Genomic DNA, 22,059 nt, shown 5'->3' with positions numbered 1-22,059 from the left:
CCCTAATTTCTGTCAGTTGCAGCGCCATGAAACCGCTGGTGAACGTGCGCTATATAAATAATTTTAAATTCAAATTCAATTTGTGATGTCTGTTAATTCCAATAATTAACCAGACCAACGCTGAGTAATAAGTAAAGAGTGAAGTGTGCCATTTAGCACTACCTAAATATCAAGTGTGACAGACCTGTGCATTATGGCAAATTGAGCCCTTTTTTAATTTAATTTTACTGTACATTGGAAATTCTTTTAAATTACGTTAAACATTCTAGAATTTTGTGTAATTTGTCCTTGTTGCAAATACCACATTCATGCACAGAAATATTAATGACTGGCTGTTATTGTTTTGTCCAGCTAACTCTGATTGCTACTGGGCCGCTGACTAATCTGGCTATGGCAGTGAGAATGGATCCATCCTTTCCAAGCAAACTTAAAGATTTGTATATAATGGGAGGAAATATGGAATGTAAGTACCTTTTGATACTTTACTCTATTGTAAGTGGTCAGAGGTGACACTAACTAATGCCAGGCTTCCCCCAAGTTCAAAGAATCTGAGTACTTGGCTACCAATGCTGCTAGTTCTGCTTTCTACTCAGAGCATTCTTCAAGTTCTTTTTATGTTGTGGATTATTAGTAAAGTAAATATGCTACCCTTAGGACTTCAAAGTGATGAAGATCTCTTTCCACAGTGATGATACAGAAGTAAAGATACATGACTAAGAAGTATTGTTTATAAACCGTGCAAAAAATAACACAATATCACAGAACACATATACTCAGAAATATATGACATTAAGAACATCTAAAGTAGGGAATAGAAGATAGCTGCACAAGTAGAAATGTTGAACTAGCTCTTTGGAAACAAACCAATGATCAGTAAGAGTATGATGTCATTGAAAATGGTGGGCGGCGGACCAATGGTGATAGAAAAATGCGAACATCAGCAGAATCCAGTTTTATTTGATTTGCTTTGTGGCCAACTCTGTAGAAAGAAATGTGAATAGAGGGGTGTGCAGGCTTTTTTTTTATACTACGTTTCTGATCCAAAAAGAGTACTGTATTCTAGCCAGGATTTCTACAATACATTATAAGTTTGAGTTATCTCCAGTGAGCTTGTCCTTGCAACATCAGTTGTCTTGAGGCCTCCCACCCTACAGGCCACTCAGCTTTTTAAGGGACATCTTTCTCCAGGCTAACTCTTCAATTTCATGCATGTCCATAGTATATGATATTTTAACTGGCCTCTAAAAAAGTAAACACTGCACATTACCACCAGCTCACATCAGCAGTAGCCAATCAAAGCCCAGAACTATTTTCCTCCCAACACTACCTTGAAATAAACCAGAAAGTCCAGCTGCAATGCTTCCCTCAATGGGAGAGCTTCCCTATCTACAGTAGGTGTTCTGAGAAATTCAGAAGAAGGCAGTGTCTATCCCTGTAAAGTGGTCAAAACAATGACAGTAAAGCACAGCAACTAAGCTAAGACAATATGCCTGCCCCTACACACATCAGACACAATTACCACTATTCGGCAAACATACAAGCTGCTAAATTGCATACTGCACATCCATACCTGTAACCCAACAGCCCACTGTACCCTATTCCTCACCACACACACGTATGCATGCTCAAAAGTGATTAAACGTATTTTAGTCAGAGATCCTCCAAATTGATCTCAATCATAGCTTTTAGCAATGAATTTAAATCCGGTTTCCAAGTTTAGTTGAATTCAAATTTTGTCAAAGTTCATCTTTGCATTACAAAATCCAAATACTTTATTCCTTATAAATCAATTGATGATTTTTGGAAACAAATTCTTACAAATGTCCATGTCATAAACGTTTATAGGGATGATTCAATTTATTGTATTTATATTTCGTGTTGTGTCTATATTCAACAATAATGACTACCCCTTGCCAGCAGAGGTTTTGCTTTCTCAGGGCTAAAAGCAAGCACAAACACAATAAAATAAATATTTGGTAACTTCAACATTGTACCTACACCTTTTATCAAATATATATCATATAATCATCCAACTAATAGCAACCTTTTATTCATAGTAGATAGTTCTCTTACCTTTATTCATAGCTGAGCCCCATTAAGGTAGAACAGGCTTTTCTAGTCTATTTATTTATGTATTAATTTATTTTAAAAGTTTTATATAGCGCTGGCTAGACCCGGCGGTATCAGAGCGCTTTACATGAGCAGCAGATCATAGTTACAGGTTACATCGTTACAAAGGTTACACAGTTCTTAGAGCATGGCAACATAGTTACTTGTAAGGTAGAAACAATAAGCACAAATACGTAAGGGGAAAAGAAGGCAAGGTGAGCGATTCAGGGGGGTTGCAGTAGGGGAAGTAGACAAATAATGAAGGTGGGAAAGAGGAGGGGAGCGGAGGGTGAGAGACACAGCATGAGGAGAAGAGGGGAAGGGTGACGGGGACACAAACCGGTAGACGAGTCAAGGCAACGTCCAAAGTCCAGTAAGCTGTGATCCCAGGGGAAGTGGTACACCTACCCTATCTCTATTGCGAGAGGCTCCCTTTACGCAGTGGACTCTCTGAGGTCTGAGACTCCAAGGCCTACATACTGGATCCTTCCCCCAAAAATGGGAGTGGGAGTGCTTTGGCAAGGGGTGCCATACCATACCTCAAGTGTGAGTGGCTCCCTTGGCGCAGTGGACTCACTCAGCGGGCTCGCTGAGACTCCAGAGTATAAATATTGGATCTTTCCCCAACAAGGGGAGAAGGAGTGCTTAGTCAAAGGGCACAAAGGACAGGGGATAGGCAGAGTAGCAGGCAAGGGGAGAGATTCAGGGGAGAGAGGATAGGAGCTAGGGAAGAGACAATGAGGAGAGACGAAAAGAAGTCTGCCTAAAGACCGACTGGGTAGGTGATGACCAAGGAGGGAATCCAAGGCGCATCTCCCCTATAGCTAAACCAAGTAGCTCCATCAAGCATCAGACAAAATAGTTCAGTCTCAAAACATTGAGAGAGGTGGGAGGGAGAGACATAGAGGGAGGATGCGGTAGGGGACGATGGGAGCGATGACAGGAAGTGCAACAATGTGGTTCAACAATATACAAGAAGAAGATCAACAAGTAAACATTAAATCAAACAATCAGCAATACAATTAGGGGAGGAGTGAAAGGCGAGAGAAAGTATTGGGGGGTAGGGGAGGAGAGAGTGAGGATAAGGGAGGAGACAACCATAGAGATGAAAGGAAGTCTGTCTAAGGTGCACAGAAATACAGGGTGGGGACAAAGGGCAAGGGCATGTGAGGGCTGAGGACCGAGGACAGAAGCTGGAAAGAGTAGGAGCGGAGAGGGGGGAAGGTTGCATAAGGTGAGGATCGCTAGGTTCAGGATCAAAAGTACCGGGTTATCAATCTGCACAGATTCTCAAGGTGGGTGCATTGTTAAAAACAGGCCACAAGGTGGAGCTCCAGGCTAAGGAAGGGAGCAGTTTAAAATTCAAAGGAAAAATAGATCCGGAGTGTTTCTGTAGAAAATAGGCGCTGTTATTCTAATGGCAACACGTCCATCTTGAGGGGCCTAGAAGTCGTCAGATCTCTGCTTTGGCACCATTTTGTAAGGCTAGTTGGATCACGCAATTTCAGTGCGGCAGTTACTACTCCATTCATGCCAGCGCTGCTTCGCTCCTGAATTCCACCCTGCCCAGCCACTATAACTATTTAACCCCCAATTTGAAATCAGCGCTCCCATAAAGTGTCTTCCCTCGAGACCACACAATCAAACAACTAGGGCATTGCTGGGCTAGGCGAGGGAGGCCTCACTTGGTGCTGAGTTCCAAAGCTCTGCCTGCAATCCCCGCTAGAAATCCCGTCAGCCGATCTCGCAAGTCAGATCTCCCAAAGTCAGTTGAGCTGTGGCATGTTAGGGAGAGCTGGAGCAATGCCTGTTCCTAGGCGCTGAGCTGGGACAAAGCAGCGCAAGAGAGGCAGGCCTCACCTTGTGTCGGTGGGGGATCAACGCACCATAAACAATTTTGTCCGGTGGGGGGTAATCGCATTATCTATTGTTGGTCGGGCAGTCGGGTCATCAGCATCCAGCATCGTGGCGGTGAACTGGGCATGGAGAACTGGGCGGCGAACTGGGCAAGCCACGGATGGAGCGTGAGCACTGGAAAGTTCCGAGGCGCCATGCAGATACAGGCACTCAGGAAGCGGAGATGAGCCGTGCAACTCCCAGGCGCTCTGCGGCGATAATGCTGCCACTGTCCATGGTCGATGGGGCTCTACGCAAGCTAGCAGCTGGGTCAGCCATCACAGGTCGATCATTGGCCTACCGCAGGAGGAGCTAACGAGCGGAACATTCCTCGGCAGGGAGACTGCATGGAGCTGGGGAAAAATTCAGTGTGGCTGAATCGGTGCAGAGCAGCAACCCAGAGGCGACGTGGTGCCCAGAAATCAGTCTCTGATAAAAAGCACAGACCCGATGTTAAGTTCTCCATGGTCATCCAGGCCGGACCCCTGCAGGCGGATCACAGCGTTGGGCGGTCAGTGGCCAGGAGGAGCGTCTGGTACCCAGCGCTAGCGGCGAGGTGGAGAGGTCCTGGAGGAAGAAAGCTGTGGCCTGCGTCCTCGAGGCGCCCAAGCCAGGAGGGGGTCGATGAGGCAGGAAGGTCCCGGTCCCGGTCGTAGCAGAGTAGAGCGTCGTCCAGATGAGTGGAAAATATTTTCTTTTCTTAATGCGAACCAGTTGCTTGTAGTGATGCTTGTAGGTCGAGGAAAACGGGTGGATGGCGGGTTTAACGAAGCATATTGTCCGATGCAGTGATCCCCTACCCTGGAGCTCCTGCTCCCATACAGTCCCAAGCACAAGCCAAAAATGTCTGTAAAGTGCCATCTACAAAAAACCCCAAATATGAAAAAATTCTTAATTTCTTATGGCTTACAAAATGTGATATTCTTGTATATTTCAGGATATGTCAAATTTGTCTAACGATCATATACACAATCTAAAGGACCACATCATAGAATTGTCCATGTAAATCTTCCTTTTACTCACAGTTGATGTATTAGTCTGGTAATCTAGGAAGAAAACACACTTTCAACACCTCTTAGGAGACAAAAGTATATAATTCAAATTAACATTCTTGTGAGCACAAACCTCTTGTTCTGAAAATTCAGTGCTTCCCAATTTTGCAACTCATTTAAATCTTTCATGACAATTAAGGTAATTTTTTTTCATAGTATATCCATATTTTGCTTTCAATTATGTCCACTAAATTTATCAATCCTCTAATACCAATATGTTTTTTTTTATTTCCAACTACTTGGTTAATTGAATTCAACTTACATTAGGGCTGCTCAGTTTGTAGCTTTGTTATTTTAAGATGATTCTTTATTTCAAGCAGATTACCTAAAATAATCTTAAATAAGTACTAACTTAGTGGCGGATAACACAATGATATATGTATTATTATTCTCAAAATCCAGTTAACATCCACTGAACCACAATCTTAAACTACACCCATCAATCCTAATCCATTATCCATACACAACTGATGCCTCACATGGTGTGTAATTCAACAAATTAGAGACATCACTTCAACTGACAATAATATAGCCAATTTTAGCATGCTAAATGCTTTACATTCTGAAAGCTTTTCATCATGACGGCTTTGTAACCCAAATGTACTTCAATGACAGCTCTTTGCCAGACACCAAACTGGCACTTGTAAACCTGATTTGTACGTCAATGCAACCTCATAATAGTCAATGTATGTACTTCTTCCTAATCATTCATATACGCTGTAGATCTGACTGTAGTGATGTGCATTTTCCTATTCACTTCACACACTCTAAGGCCGCAAAATGCAAATTTGGCTAAATCCATCACCTATGGTGTTATATCCTAAGATTTACCTTCTTACGTGAATCAGCCTAGGTCTTCCTAGCCCCTCAGCCAGAGTGAGAGATGGTGACTGAATGTTGGTGTGCCTGTGATGAATGGAATGCCTGGGTGACTGTGTGGATGAGTGGGTGACAGTTGGAGATGGGCGGAGCAGCTAGGCAGGCTGCTCCTGGTGGGGCTGGCATAGGAGATATTGGAGTTGGGTTAAAAGCTGTTGCATGGCTGATCCTTGTTTGATACTACAAGACCTGGATTAATAAAGAAGACTTTAAGAACTTACAACCTGGCTACCAGTGTCTTCATGTACAAAGCACAACATATTTTTGGCGACGAGCGGACCTGGACCCAAGCGTACATAAGGACTGAACAGAAACCGAGAAACTACAAAGAAAACATTGTAAACAGCGCAACTACAAAAAAAAAGAGAAAAATACTTGAAGCAGAATGGAGTAAAAGGCAAGTCAGCCCCACCAGTGTCCTGTCATCGGACGGCCCCAACTTGTGTCCTGCCTGGTCTTACTCCATGGACTTGACCACAGGTATGGTCTGTATGTTAGGGTATGAATGTACTGACTTTCACCCTACCACTTCCCTTTGAGTCTGTTGTATGGATGTATCCACTGCGCAAAGGAATTGTGGCTGTTGAAGATATGAGTTATGGTCTAACTCAGTGAAATTTATTTACATTTGCCACACAGGAGCGCTGTGGTTCAGTAAAGACTGTTGTTTTGGCACATAGAGAGCACGTGTTTGGTCAATGAACAAGGTGGGAATCATATGCCTGGAAGTTATTATACAAAGCGACTTATTCAACCTATCTGTTTAGAAATGTTTCCAATTTGCCTTAATCCGCAAGTTATTTCACTGAGTGGTTATTGATATCACCCTCAAGTTCTTCAATTTGCATTGGAGTTTGCAACACAAAGCGTCTTCATGATTCTCAAGACATGCGTGCAGTGCTTGCTCAGATGGACAGTTCTATGTGAATAACTGTCTTTGGTGGCATGTGAATGAGGATGCAACAGGAATACGGTCTCACAGGAATGGTGTGGCTCACTTATACTGCTTTAATGTTACTGTGTTCCTGGTTCTCTTGAGCGCTGCGTTTTGTGACAGTCCAGTGCAACATTGATAGAAGCGAGTGAAATAAGGAAAAAAAAACCTATGTCTGCATCTTGCTTCATTTTTGTCTACCAATTAAAAGCCATCTGTTAGGAGAATACATTATATTTACAGTGTATTAGTTGCTCATGTATTCTTCATGTATGGCTGGCAAGAGTTTACCGTTGTGCTTCATTTTGAATATTCAAATGTGGCTCGCGCACCTCACCTTGCTAATTGTGCCGCGTGGATTTCATTCAGCCTTCCATGACGTCTTCTTCTCATCACGATCTACAAGGCTGTCAAAGGACGTTTGGGAGCAGGAGCGCGCTGTTAGCCACCCAGCTTGCGTCTCCGCACGTCCTGCCATCTTTGTATTGGAATATTAAGGCTATTGTTATCCCTTGTTGCTGAAGGTCTTCGGTACCCTGCCAACCATGTGCTCACCTAATCTCAACGTTTTTTTTCCAGCGTCACAATGTGAGATTTTTTCCTCAAGTGCCTGCTTCATTAATTCATTGTTAGGGTAATTTTCGAAAGTCATCGGAAGACTCCAAGTCATCGGGCACTCCATAACTGCTTCTGTTTTCATTGCGCATTTACAAACACAACGTTTGTGGAAAATTCTTTTATTCTCGAGGGGCATTTTACACCGGATTGGGCCTCTGATGCATGCGGTGAGTTTGAGGTGCCAAGTCTTTATCTACATTCTCTGGAAATTATGTCCTCTGCCCACCGTTTTGTTGGGCTGCAAAGTACTTTGTGACTCTGCCAAGTACTTCGCAAAGGACAAAAACTGATATTGTGATCTTCTACTGGTACTGTATTCCTTGAGGAGTTTTTGGCAGTTTATCATTTAGAAATATCTAAAGAGTAAAAGGATTTTTTTTAAGGCTTAAGTAGTGAGACGATGATTTTGAAACATGAACAGTTTTACATTCCACTGTACAAGGTTATGCTGCCATCTAGTGACTAAAATTGGTACAATTGAAATTGTACTTGTATTCGCCGCGCAATGTTAGTAGTTCGTGATGCCACAGTTTTCACGCTATTTATAGTTTGAGACGTCATTGTCTTTTGGTGGGTGGACATCACATGTTCCCTCTTCAGGGTGGTTATGGTCTTGGTGGGTGGTTCACATCTTCTTGTGTTGTGTTGGTAAGTCGCATTGTGCTGCACGTCTTTTATGTTTGTATGTGCTTAAGTCTCCCTGCGCCTCACATGTTGTCCTGTGTAAGTCGCCCTGCGCTTCAGATGTTGTGTGTAAGTCGCTCTGCGCCTCACATGTTTTCCTGTGTAAGTCGTCCTGCGCTTCAGGTGTTGTCGTGTGTAAGTCGCCCTGCGCCTCACTGTGTGTACCTTCTATTGGGTCCATATTGTGGTACATGTGTATTTGTAGTGTTTGTTCACCCTCGATGTTGGTTTCTGGCCTCAGGTGTTTGTCGTGGGGTGTGTGCACTCTTCATTACTAAATTATTATTTTGTGTTATTGGGTAAGGACGGGGTTATGCCTGAATTGATATGTAATATTGCTGTTTTTCCTTCCCAATTTGATATTGTCTGATGGCTCATATCTAATGTATCTTAACAATTTTCATGAGGGAGGATGGGGTATTTTGTTGCATGTTTTATTATGTCGTATTAGGCCCATTGTTTCTTGTTTGGTTTGTTCTCTTTGGTGAGGAGGAATCGATCTCCGTTTTTAAAGCACTGTAGCTCAAATTGTTTTTAAAATACCGGTTTGTTCTGCATTCACCTCGAGCACTTCCCCCCCCCCCCCCCGTGCCACCCCCCCCTCCTTAGAGATGCTCAGTCACTCCGCAGCCGATCTTAACGCTGCCGCGAGCCTGACAACAATTGCCGACATTTTGCAAAGGAAGTGAGGCCACGCTCCTTCCCACTTCCCTTAAAAGGATGCGCATCGGCCGGACGCACGCTGCGGGCGCGCCACCAGCGCGCTGAAGGTAAGCCAGTCAGCGCCCGTCCGCGCCAGTACGAGCCCAGAGCCCAGACCGCCTGCCCCTCTTGTCTCATTACCCATTAGCTACTCATCAGACACTCTTCGGAACTTAGAACTCGTGCCCTGGACCCCTGCCTTCACTCAATCTCTCCCGACGAGCATCATAACAAATGCAACCACTGTTCATACAAACTCACTCCGCACTCCTCTCCCAAAGTGAGGACAATCAAAATGGCTCTGCTTAATTGCAGATCCCTCCCCAAGCTCAGCACCGAAATAAACCTCTTAGAATAACGACATAGAAGTGCTGTTTCTCACGGAAACATGGATCAATTCCGCATCCGATCCAGATATAGTCCAAGCCCTCCCTCCGGGCTATACAATTAAACATCTGGACAGACCTCAAGGATCAGGAGGCGGATTAGCAATAATCACCAAAGCCCATCTTACCTGCCATCTCAAGGACCGTCCAGTCCTAACTGTGAAAACGCTCACTTTGCCCTACATCTCTCCCCGGAGAAAACTGTCGGGTCTTCTCATATACCGACCCCCGGGACCTCTTGGACAGTTCCCTAACTCCCTGGTAGAGACTGCCACCTCCCTAGCCTGTTTATCTTCCAACTTTACAGTGCTGGGAGACCTCAACATCCACTTCGATGACCCAGGGAACAAAATAGCGGGAGACCTCGAAGATCTTTCAGCACTCAGCCTCTCCCTGAAAAACCCCTTACCCACTCATAAAAAGGGCCATCTTCTTGACCATATCTTCTCAAATATCCCAGAACTCTCTACATCCTCACCCCTACCAATCCCCTGGACAGATCACCACCTTATCTTCCTCAAATTCCCAATCTCTAGCAAATTCAGCCTCAGCCTTCCACCCCAAGCGCCTTCGCGTCCGTGACACAAATTAAACACGGATGCCTGGACCAACCAGCTCATAGCCTCCACCCCTACCTTGAATCCGGATCCCTCACTAGCAGATGTCCAAATCCGAGACTGGATGGAATCGTCCTTGGACGCGGTTCTCCCTGTCAAACAGCTCCCCAGTAAGAGGGGTTCGTTCAAATCTCCCTGGTTCACTTCGGAACTACGAGATCTCCAGAAAAAATGTAAAAAACTGGAACGTCTCTGGAGGAAAGATTGGAACCCAAACAACAAAAATTTACAAATCAGCCATGAAGCAATATAAAACCCTTATCAAAAATACACAAGCTTCCTATTACGAAGGGAAAATCCTGGCTGCCTCCAACTCCTCCAAGGAGACCTACCGCATAGTAAAATCTCTCATGAAAGTCCCTGAATCGCAGCCGGCTGCTGATTCCACCGGTGCCAGATGTACCCAACTCGCTGAGTTCTTCCCTTTCAAAATCACAATGACTTTCCCCAATGCCTCCCCCCCCTTACCGACCTCCCAACTGGGCCCATCGACCCAGACGCACCAGCCCTGAAAGCCTTCCTCCCCGTCTCCATCGAGAGACTGTTCGACACTCTCAATCGGGTGAAGAGTGGCTCCCCAGATGACCCAGCCCCATGAGCAAACTCAAACTAGTAGCCCCCACTACTTCCCCCCTTCTTACGAGGCTGATAAATGCCTCTCTTTCCAGCGGGATAGTTCCCGTTAACTGGAAAAGTGCGATAGTTCGGGCACTCATAAAGAAACCTCATCTAGACCCCTTGGACCCTTCCAACTTCAGGACCATCTCCCTCCTCCCAGGCATCAGCAAAGTGGCAGAGAGAATTGTAAATGAACAGCTCTCAACATTTCTTGAGACTAACAACCTCCTTTGCCACTCTCAGACAGGGTTCAGACCATGACAGGGGACTGGCACCGCCCTTCTGGCCATAACGGAGGAGACCAGGTCCATCCTGGACGCAGGAGGATCAGTGGCAGTGATCCTACTGGACCTGAGTGCCGCCTTCGACACGGTGGACCACACCATCCTCCTCCACCGCCTCCAAAAAACTGGCATCTCGGGGACCGCCCTGGTATGGCTAAAATCATTCCTGAAACACAGAACCTTCCAAGTTGCCGACAGCTACGGTCACTCCGAATCTCTCCCCCTGAACTGTGGAGTACCTCAGGGCTCCTCCCTGAGCCCCACGCTCTTTAATGTTTACATGGCCCCCCTGGACGACATCGCCTATTCGCCTCACCATTCGGCATAAAGGTGGTCATGTACGCCGACGACACACAACTAGTCGTCTCCATAAGCCAGGCCGATCAATCAATGGAGAACCTAGTCACCTGCCTGCACAATATCTCTATATGGATGGGCGACTCCAGACTCGAACTCAACAGAGAGAAATCCGAAATTATGCTCCTTGGCGACCCAAATAAACTTCCCAAAACCCTTGCCTGGCCTCCTAGCATGGGCACCCCCCTACACTAAAACAAGAAATCAAAAGCTTAGGCTTTTGGCTAGATCAGGACCTTAGCTTCAGAGCCCAAGCAAGAAAGACAGCCGGCACCTGCTTTGGGCTCATGCGAGCAGCCCGTAAGATCCTTCCTCTTATCCCCCCCACCCCCCAGTCTAGGAAAATTCTGATCCAGGGCCTCATATCGAGATTAGACTACGGAAACGCCCTTTACCTAGGCGCACCGGCAGCTGTCATAAAAAAACTTCAGCACGTCCAGAACGCTGCAGCAAGACTCCTCACAGGAACGAAATCCAGATGCTCGGCTAAACCATCCCTCAAGGCGCTTCACTGGCTTCCCATCCAAGAGCAATTACCTATTGCCAATGCCAACATTCACTGCCACAACAATTTTGCAATCGTGAAATCTAGTATCGCGCGCCTCGTCTCGTTCTAACTCGATTTCACGATTGCTACAAGCTAAGTGAAGGCGGAGACTCAAGTTTGGAGTACTTCTGCATCCCCTTTCATTCCCAGGCAGCCGGTATGAGCAGTCAGGCTGTCTCTGGTTAACACAGAACAATTGACGAAGAGTGGAGTGGCAGCCTATAGTGCAGCCCTGATGAATCTGCCAAAATTGTTGTGGCAGTGAAACATGTCGGCATTGGCAATAGGTAATGGTATGCATGAATAGCTACCAGCCTTTTTATCTTAACAGCAGACATTCAATTCTCTATTAATAAAGTTATTGAAGGGAATTGGATGCTGTGTTTTATGCACTAATTTATGTTTTTGTTTGTCACTAGCAGATGCTTTCTGCTTCCACTGTTTGTTGCACGTTTTGGTTGTGTTTTGGACACTTTTCTTCTTCTTTCTCTGAGAATCGGATGACAACTGATGATGAGACAGGGGCCTTTCTGGAGATTACATACCAGTTACCCCGTTGGTGGTGTTTCCGTGAAGTGTCATTCGTTTCTCACACATTTTTTCTAAATAGAACTTGGTCCAACACTGATGGTGTGAATGTCTGGTACTGATTAGAGGTGTCAGACAGTATTTACATGGTGTTCTGTGTATCTGTCAAGCAAGATTGGCCTTTTTAGCTTGAATTTAGAAACCTATGGGCGAGGTGCAGTGAATTGTTCCCTCACGAGTATATAAAAATGATGTAGGGGATTATAATAGTTATCAGTACGCACAGACTGTTCTATTATCTAAGTAACTGACACAATTTACGTGTTGTGGACAGGGTCTTTTGTTGTTGGTTTCTATTAACTCGGAAGAAACGTCAACCACGAACCAGGTCTCACTTTGACGATCCGTCAATTTCAGTTTTAAATAACGAGTTATTCACTCGCAAGCACATCTATCTTCTAGATCGTCAATCCGTTGATTCTTTCAACGCTCTTTCATCTAGTGCTGTGGCCCAACATCAGGTAAAATATCCTCCAGTTATAGATGCTTACACATGAGATACACGTGGGCTCCTCGATGTGTTGCCCAGTTTAGCTCGTCCCCATTAATGTTAAGTAGACTACTCAACCGATATTATCTTTAAAGTATACTTTATTAAGTATAAGGTACAACACACCAGCACGACAGGAACGCTCCGCACAGGCTGCTGGCAGAACTGAATAACTGTAAACTGTCCGAGCAGGTATTATCAGCTGGCTTTCTAGAACGCCAGCAGATGACACAACAATGCATGCGCGAGGACCTAAAGGGAAGTACAACACAACATATGCACTGGCTCTGTTAATGAACAATAATAAAGAAAATGCAGGCCGCCAGCTCGTGCGTGTGGGGGCAATGTATGGGGTTTATTTCTTGGATGGTACAGAGAGACCGAGCCGCCCTAGACTTCATTTCAGGTACTCTAGAAGAGCACCCCTTGAAATAATGTCAGAAAAAATAAACTAATTGCCCAGTACATTAAGAGTAGGCAAAGAGGGATTGGCTTTCAATTCCTTGAGCTGGAGGTCACTTGCGTAACTATAACAGTCGCAGCTGCTCTGGGCAAATGCTGTCTACTCTGCACTGGTGCAAAAACCGGCTTCAAAGGCAATAAAACAAAACACAAGTGGCATCTACATCCTAAAACAACATAACCTTCGTACCGGACACTTGCAACCTTCAGGAGGTTTATGATAAAAATTCTATCAGGCACAGCGCACTCTCCCACTGTGTCCACGAGCAGAACAATAATGCATGCTGCAGCACAAACGGTAAATATGCTTTCTGTAACTTTCTTTAGTCTTTGACTGCATGTGTCCGTGTTTTCACTGCCGACGTGGCTGGAAAGCTCTGTGGGCTTATGTGACAGAAGTGAATACAGAGCGCATTTCTATGTTTTATTATTTTTGTTTAATTTAGCACAGACCCTGAACTGCTCGCTTCAACTTGCATGTATTCTCTGTGCTCTGTCTGTCATTGTTTGATTGTGTACACACAATGGGCATTCCCGCCCTCTCCGCTATCCACTAATGCATTATGCCTCACGTTTGCAAGAATTTGTGCTATTGAAATTGTGAATGACAATGCCTTTTTATGTTTATAAACCATACAATAATAAAAGGCATTGCCATTTCCAATGCCAATAGCACAAAATCAGGCAAATGCGAGATCTAATGCATTGCAAATGCTTGTTTATAAATGTGCTCATTGCTTTTATGTGTTCCTATAGCACCAGAATGCAGCAGTAGGCAGTCTCACATGCTTGTCAACCAGAGGCAGCTTTGGGAATGGGAAGCATTGAGGGAAAAAACACATCCCAGAACAGTGAAGCCCTTGGTGGTCTGTCATGTCCGCATATTCCTTTTCATTTTCCTTTTTCTTTTTCGTTCCCTTTCCTTTTTGATTCCTCTCTTCTTGTGTTTTTTTAAATTTTATTTCTATCAATGTTTTTTCGACATGTTGCACAGCAAGGCAGGTAAATGTGCAACTTGCCTTAAAGTGAACAAAAGCAGTGATATGACGGTCCACACGGATTTGTTTTTATTTACTTTAAGCCATGTTGCACAGCAGTCCACGCTGCTCTGCAGCATCTCGAAAAAATCACATTGGCAACCGCCAATAGATCAAACCTGGGCGAAACCTATTTGCATTGCCAATGCTTGTTTTTCATCTACTATGCTTAGGATGTTTTTTTTCGGCGCCCCCGCAGCGTCTCATTTTATGGAGATGGGCCATCTCCACCTTCATATTCTTCGTGGGTTAGGCGCCTGGGAATAATGCCTGAGTATGCTGATGTGTTTTTTCCAGCGTTGGAGCCTGTGCTTGTTTCCACTTGAATCCGTGATGGTTTTCGTTTTCGGAGGTTCAACGGTTACAATCCTGGTGTTTCACTACGGAAACATGTTGATATGATTCTCGGAGTTTCACTGGTTCTCTATGCTTTATGTTTGACTCATTCTGCATGTTTGAGAAGTTTTCTATTACATTATTAGACAGTAAGTTGAACAATTCTGCCCTCTTGTGTCCAAAATGAAAATCGTCATGGACACTACTATTCGTATTGAAGGACAATTCAGTGCACTCCGAGGGCCATATTATCAAGCAAGGGCGATACATTATCGCCGCTTTTATCATCAGGAAACTGCCGCTAAAGCGGCGATAATGGGCTTGATAATATGCCCTTGCGAATTCCCATAGAAGCCCAGGTTCTGGTGTTAATCTGTACTTCTATGGGTATTCACAAGGGCATATTATCAATCCCATTATCGCCATTTTAGCGGCAGTTTCCTGCCGATAAAAGCGGCGAAAATGTATCGCCCTTGGTTGATAATATGGCCCGAGTTTTTAAGTTAAGGATTTATTGTCTTTTTTTTGTATGTGTTTTTTCTCTTAGACATTCATTCCGCCCCTGTGGGTCTTTCAGGTCCCTTATACACTCTGGTTCAGTTTGGTGGCATTTATAAAGGAGGATAGACACTCCTCTAATAGAAAACACTCCTCTAAGCGCCATCTCTGCTAAAGGGATAAGGATGATGACGGCCATGGAAAAAGACATATACAGGACAGTCCTTCTTCTGTGCTTGTTTCTGGAGCCTCTTTAAAAAAAAAAAAATCGGGTCTTAATTTGGCCTTGAGGGCTGCGATCTACACAGTCTATGACTCTCAGGCTTTGGTTAATGATTTTAAAACTATCACTACGGTCATTCAAGAGGGGGTGGATTCTTCAGATTTATTCTCCAGCATGGAATTACAGGAAAGTTCAGGGGCAGCTGCACCACTAGGGCGGAGAAGCGTCACCCCAATGCTTTCTCCCAGTGCGAGAAAGCCATAACATAAAATCGTAATAACTTTTAGTTATTGCCATTTTATGTTTGCTTTGCGCATTGCGGGTGTGTGGGGCTGCTCTGCTCTTTGAGCAGGGCAGAGGAGTAGTGATTTGCCCACTCCTGAATGCGCAGAGACTGTTTGGTTGGCCCCCTCAGGCCACCCAAACCAGTCATGCGCACTCTGCCCTTCTCCATGCAGGCCGTGTTGCAGCCTGCATGGAGAAAATGCCCACCCCACTAGCCCCTGGCATTGCAACGTAGTGATTGGCTTAGGGGAGGAAGCCTGGCGGCCTGCTTCCTGTTCCTGTTGGAAGCAGGAGAGCATGAGCAGAGAAGACGCGGGACCCAGCAGAAAGGTTTTTTTTTATTTTATTTTTTATTTCCCTGTTACACCCCCTGCAAATCCCACCTACCCACGCAACCCTTCACGCCCACCCAAAAGCAATTCCGGCTGCTACTGCAGGCAACATTTCTTTCAGATGTTTCCTGTGATATTCTTAAGGTTTCTGTTTCATCTACGGCTTCTAGTGTTGCTGGTAGACGCCAGATATATTTGAGGGATTGGAAGGCAGATGGTGCACAGAAGGCTGGTTTAATGCATATGCCTTTCTTAGGCCACAAGCTGTTTGATTTTTGAAACCTTCTTTAGATGGTCCTCCAATTCATCACATGCTCAGTTTAGAGCCCAGATTAAGCCTTATCTTTTTCAAAGACCTATGAGAGGAAGACAGCAAAAAGGTTTTTGCTTGAATTTTCCTTCCAACAGTTACAGGTCAACTCAACCTTATGCTGGGAAGAGTCAAACCTCAAAACCCTTGCTTCCTCCCCCGCAGGCCAGGAAGCATTCCTGTCTATGCCAACCTCAACCTCCCGGTTGGGGGGAATGGGGGGGTTCCCTGCCTTTTGTCTTTAAAAATGGCAAAACAATGTTTCTGACGTTAGAGTTTTGCAGATTGAAGAAAAGGGTTATGTGCTGGAATTCGTAAACTGTCCCCCAAACAGTCTTGGTTCAGATTTCATGGTCAAGAGATCTGGACGAGTTGTTGGCCTTGATTCAGGAGATAACAGACCTTGTTTTAAAAAATGCAATATGTCTGGTCCCGTAAAATCAACAAGGATTTTATTTTTACTCTGTAGACATCTTGGTAAAATGCAAACTGATTAGCAACTTAGGGAAATGTAACTCTTTCCTCCGGAAACCACGTTTCATTAACCCCTTTACTGCTAAGGCATTACTCTTGTTTCTCATTTACTTTCCATTGAAATCAATGGAAAGTCCATGACGAGTTACCCTTGTCATTAGCGGCGAAGAGGTTAAGTTGAAGCCATTTGCTTTGCTATACAATACCAGTAGCAAAGCAAATGGCTTTAACTTAATCAAAGGCGAGACCTATTGCATTTTCAATGCTTGTTTAGCTTTAGCGCGGTTCACCGGCACTCATTTTTTTAGCTTTAGCGCGGTTCACCTGCACTCATTTTTTTTTTTTTTTAGGCTTAGCATGGTTCACCGGCGGCGCTTGCTTACCTTATTTAGTGCGGAATGGATTGTGTGACACTCAGAAGACACACAATTACTCTGGAGCATGCGTATCGTCCCAGCGAGCTGCCCATTCAACCAGTCCTTGAACTTAAAAAAAAAAAAAAAAAAAAAAGATGCGAGTACCTGCTTGTTTCTGATGAGTGCTGATGCTCTCAAAGTACTAGCAATACGTCGCCCTTGAAGCTCCAGTACTCTCCCTCTCAAAAAAAAAATTGCCGGTTCTCAGTACCGGCCCACATAAAGCACTGCTGTCAACTGTTGGTGAGTTCATGGTGAAAACTGGATGAGCGACTTCACCTCTCCTTGTCGGGGCTGAGCAGGGTTCCAGGTGGTGGGTATAACCGGGTACATTTTAAAGAAACTGGGTCCCCCTCCTTATTCATGGCTCAAACGCCAATCATGACTTTCAGACAGGGCACCACCTTCCTGCAGCAATGGTGTAACGATCTGTAACTAAATGCAACAAAATTACCCCTGAGCAGCACATTGAAGTCTCGTAGTGTGGGGCGGGGCAAAGGGGGGGTTGGATATTAAGGCGAGCGCCTGGCAATGCAACAGGCAAGCGGCCATGACGGACTGGCCTGCTGGGTCCTGCAACATGCATCCCAGGTGACTGACACTGCCCCGGCCACTGCGGCCTGTCTCAGATTACCCTGGCGTTCCCTTATACTCCTTTCACTTCTGGGTCCCAGAACACAGAGGGCTTGCGAGCCTACAGACCCAGTGGCTTCATCCCAAGCACTGATCGGCCATTGGAAACAACAAAAGCCCAGTAATCTTTGCAGCACCACCTCTTTCTGAATGAGGTAATAGGTAGCTCCTAGAGCTGAGCCCGAGGCACATAGCTTCTAGTGTAATCACATGGCCACTCCTAAATAATTCACTTTGGCGCTGCTGTTCCGTTCAGCTTGTCGGATTGTGTTGTGTGATGCCCCCTTCCCCTGTCTCACCCTCACAATGCCTGCTACTCCTGCTCAGTAAGTGCCTGCACAATGGGGGGTCGGAGGCACTGTGCCCAGAGTTCCCTGATGATCCGCTGCTGCCTGCACCAGGAGGCCTGCACTGTTTTGTGAGGTGAATCAGTCTCACACACAGCACATTCCAACCCGTCCCTTCCCTTGGCTTGGGCTGTGCTCTCCCTCTCTCTGACACGCCTGGGGTGGACAGGGGGGAGTGGGCAGCGGAGAGGAGAGCCCGGGCTGCGCTGGAAGGCAGGGCTCAGTCAGACACACACTGGGAGAGGGTGTAAGTGGGACTCCGAAACAGGGCGGAGAGAGAGGCAGAGGAAACGAGGGGGCGAGACAGAGGAAGAAGGAGTTACAGAGGGGAGAGGGAGGAGGAGGCATGAAGTGAGGAAGAGAGAAGAGGCTGGAGACAAGAAGAGCAGAGAGACAAAGAAGTGGGAAGAAGGGTGGAAGAGACAGGAGGCAGAGAATGAGGCAGAGAAGAAAGAGGTAGAGGAGGGAGAGTGAAAAGAAGCAGTTTCTGAAAATCCCCTTCTTTTGGCTCTTGGTATTCTTAAATTGATTAATAACACCTGTTAATTACAGGAACGTACAGGCTGCAAAACTGCATTATGAAACAAATATAAAAGAAGTAGACACACACAAAAAAGGCATACGGGAGTACATACACATACATACAAACAAATAAATAGGTCATTACTTTGTTATTAAAACCTTAAAATTAGCATTGAAATCTCCAGAGCAGCTTCCTATAATTTCCCCCATTTTTAGTAGCATAAAAAAGGATGTAAACTTTTTTTCTTTTTGCTGCCTTCTATTAAAAAAAAAATTCCAGACACTTATTTTACCCATGCGTCACAAACCGGAATGGGCGAGAAAAATAGCCCTCAGCAAAGCCTAACAACAAAAGGGACTGAAACAATTAGTCTGACACAAACAACTGCAGACAAATCGGTGTATTAGTCAACCGATTTAAGTGTTTTATCCGATCTCCAAAAACAAATAAAGCTCTTCAGCTATACAGTAGCGTATCATAATTTTTCTGTTTTCCAGTGTAAAGTATAGAGTATTATTGTGGACAAATAGCTGCTATTTTATTTTATTACTATTTGCACAAATTGTCCTGCAAGAAAATAATCTTAAATATTGTGTGCAGCGATTCGAGACACTTTTAATGAGAAATGTGTGGACTCGCTCCTCATTTGGAAAATATATATACATGGTCCATTTTGTTAAACCCTGATTGCGCACAGTCTCACGGGAGCACCCGTTAATAAATAAATTATACATCCCAAAAATAATTTAAAAGTAAACAGACAAGTGGATTTCCCAGATGGCTGGGAAAAAATAAAGCCTAAACGGCTTCCTACTTTTATATTTACAGCAAACTCATTTTGGAAGGGGGGCGGAATGTAGTAACCAAAATAAAAAAAATTGTACTGGGAACAAATAAAGCCTAAACGGCTTCCTACTTACATTTACAGCAAACTCATTTTGGAAGGGGGGGTGGCGGACTGTAGTAACTAAAAGCTAAAATGACAAAAAACGTTTACAGGCAGTAACGTTTGTGCCGAGTCCGCCGTCAGGAGCCGCGCAGTCGAGCCCCAAAAAACAGTCCCTAGAGTGTCACGCGGCCAGTAAAGCATCCAGCCCCCACGTGCACATCTTCTGTCCCACGGCATGCACTTCAGAATCGTATCGATTCCAAAAGGACCTCGCCTTGGCGAGAGTAGCGCATGCGGAGTGCTAATGCCAGGCGAGACCTAAAAAGGAGGAGTGCTAGTAGGCACTCCTGTCTGATACAATGTCTTTATTTTAAATGAGGGGGGACATTCCCCATCTGGGCCATACCTCATCATGCCAAATAGATTTCTATGTATGTATGCTAAAAAGCTAAGTAACTTCCTAGGGGAACCCTTAGCGATCAATATGGACCAGGGTAATGTGTGGTCAACCAAACCAAATGCACTATTGAGGTCAGCAAAACCGAGATCAAGGGATCCTAGTTTGGCTTTAATATGTTTCCCAATGAGTAATTCAATGTCTATGCACTGATCCACCCACCTTCCCCTGGCCGTTCCTAAAACCAATTGTACATCGAAAATGATTGGAAGATTGGCCTGAGAATAATTCAATCTCTCTAAGAGATCCTTACCCATCAATTTGGCTGACAAATCAAGAAGGGAGATTGGGCAATAACATTTAGTATCAGATTTGTTTCTTATCTTAAAAAAAATAGGGATTATGATTAACATGACCTAGGACAGGGGAGATGTGCCCTTACCAGCTGCATTCAGTTCCCTGCTCAAAATGAGGCCCCCTTACTCCCTCATAGCTCTAAATGCATCTTCTGGCACTCCATCTGTGCCTGGTGCTTTTCCCCCTGCACTCATATCAATAGCAAGGAGGACCTCCTCTAAAGTAATGTGCAGGGGAAGCTCCGATTTAAGAAGTTTTCCCCTGCCACTGTCTAGAGGTGGACCCATCATAGATGATTCCAAAATACCCCTGAAATTAGTTACCCATGCCTCACCGGGGACTAGGAAGTCCATTTCAGTTATTGAGTCATCCTTTAAAAAAGGTGTTCGTTATATTCTAAAAAAGGACAAAATATTTTGTCTCCGTTTCCTTTGCTAGGTTTTCCTATGCTTCCTCTTGTAAAACCCCTTTTCTCGGCTTCAAAAACATGCTTATAGTTCTTGCACTATTGCTTAATTTATGGAAAATCGCTGGGGAGACTGTGAAAGGTGTCCCTTAAGAGTTTAGATGCTTGGGTGCACGAATGATAAAACAACCCTTGTTTCCCTGTACTACCAGATCTAGGAGGTCTTAACAGTAATGAATTGAGGGATCTGGCGATTTGACCAAAGGCATTTTAGAGCCCCTCATGATCTACCTCGTTGTCCAAACAATAACTAGGGGACATATTATCAAAGACCGGTATTAAAATTATCGCCAGGAACAGGAGATAAACGGTGATAATGGACTTGATAATACGCCCTTGTTAATTCCCATAGAAGCCCATGTTCTAATGTTAACATGGGCTTCTATGGGAATTACCAAGGGGGTATTATCAAGCCCTTTATCGCTGTTTTATCGGCAGTTTCCGGCTGATAAAACAGCGATAATTTTAACACTGGTCCTTGATAATATGCCCCTAAATTCATTGGGGGTCCTTATTAGTAAAACCCGTAAGACCTTACATGGGCCCACCCCAGCCCATTTAATCCTAACGCTATTAGGCCTGACAGGGGTGATGTTAGAGATACATGCAATGCTTTTAGTGCTGTGGGCCTGGATTGCTAAAGTGCAAACTGCCGGATTGTGATCACTCACAGCAGTCGGTATGACATTAATAGTGCAGCTCAAATCACTTGCAGAAGCAGAGAGCAGACCATGATCAATGGCTGTATGTGCATTTCTGCCAGCAAAGCAAGGGGTGTCACATCATTAATATGCTCAGTTATTCTTTAACCCGTTTACCACGGCTGGAATTCCGCCGCAGTGCGGGTGAATTATGACTGGGCGTGGTCAGGACGGACCCCGGCCGTCCTCTGCACACTCCCAACGTGACGCTGGGGGCCGTCCGACGCCCGCAAAGGGTTAAAAGTAGAAAATCAACTATAAAAAATTAGAGAATTCAAGGCTTTTCCATAATCATTATTGTGGAAATGCTTTGTTCCGTCAAACACCCTCTTTGGGAGTTTGTTTTTGAAAAACAACAAAGTAAAAAGTTGGTGAACAGCTGTCAAAACTGACAGCGGCCACCCACCAAACTTTTAGTACATCGACAGGGAATCACCATGATGGCTGTTTTGTTCAATGTATAGAGATGATCATTGGGCCGACAGTCATCACTAAATTTGATGATCTGACCATGTTAGTTTTCTGGACTTAAAATACTCAATATGGTCTGAGGACCTGTAATATTTAACATTTATAGTAAGAATGAAGAATGGTTCATACTAGGAGAATATT

The 22,059-nt window shown here is 44.7% G+C and overlaps 1 protein-coding gene across 1 annotated transcript in view; it reads left to right on the top strand.

The window, feature by feature from the left end:
• LOC147722658 (uncharacterized) overlaps positions 1 to 22,059 on the top strand; it is a 132,243-nt gene that overhangs the window by 65,887 nt on the left and 44,297 nt on the right. The window contains exon 3 of the mRNA XM_086965162.1: positions 352 to 463. Within this exon, the coding sequence (XP_086821288.1) occupies positions 352 to 463 (112 nt within the window). The remainder of the gene's footprint in view (positions 1 to 351; positions 464 to 22,059) is intronic.

Source organism: Lissotriton vulgaris, chromosome 4_1, assembly GCF_964263255.1.
Source record: "Lissotriton vulgaris chromosome 4_1, aLisVul1.2, whole genome shotgun sequence".
Classification (NCBI taxonomy): Eukaryota; Metazoa; Chordata; class Amphibia; order Caudata; family Salamandridae; genus Lissotriton; species Lissotriton vulgaris.
This window is presented reverse-complemented; position numbering and strand designations above follow the sequence as displayed.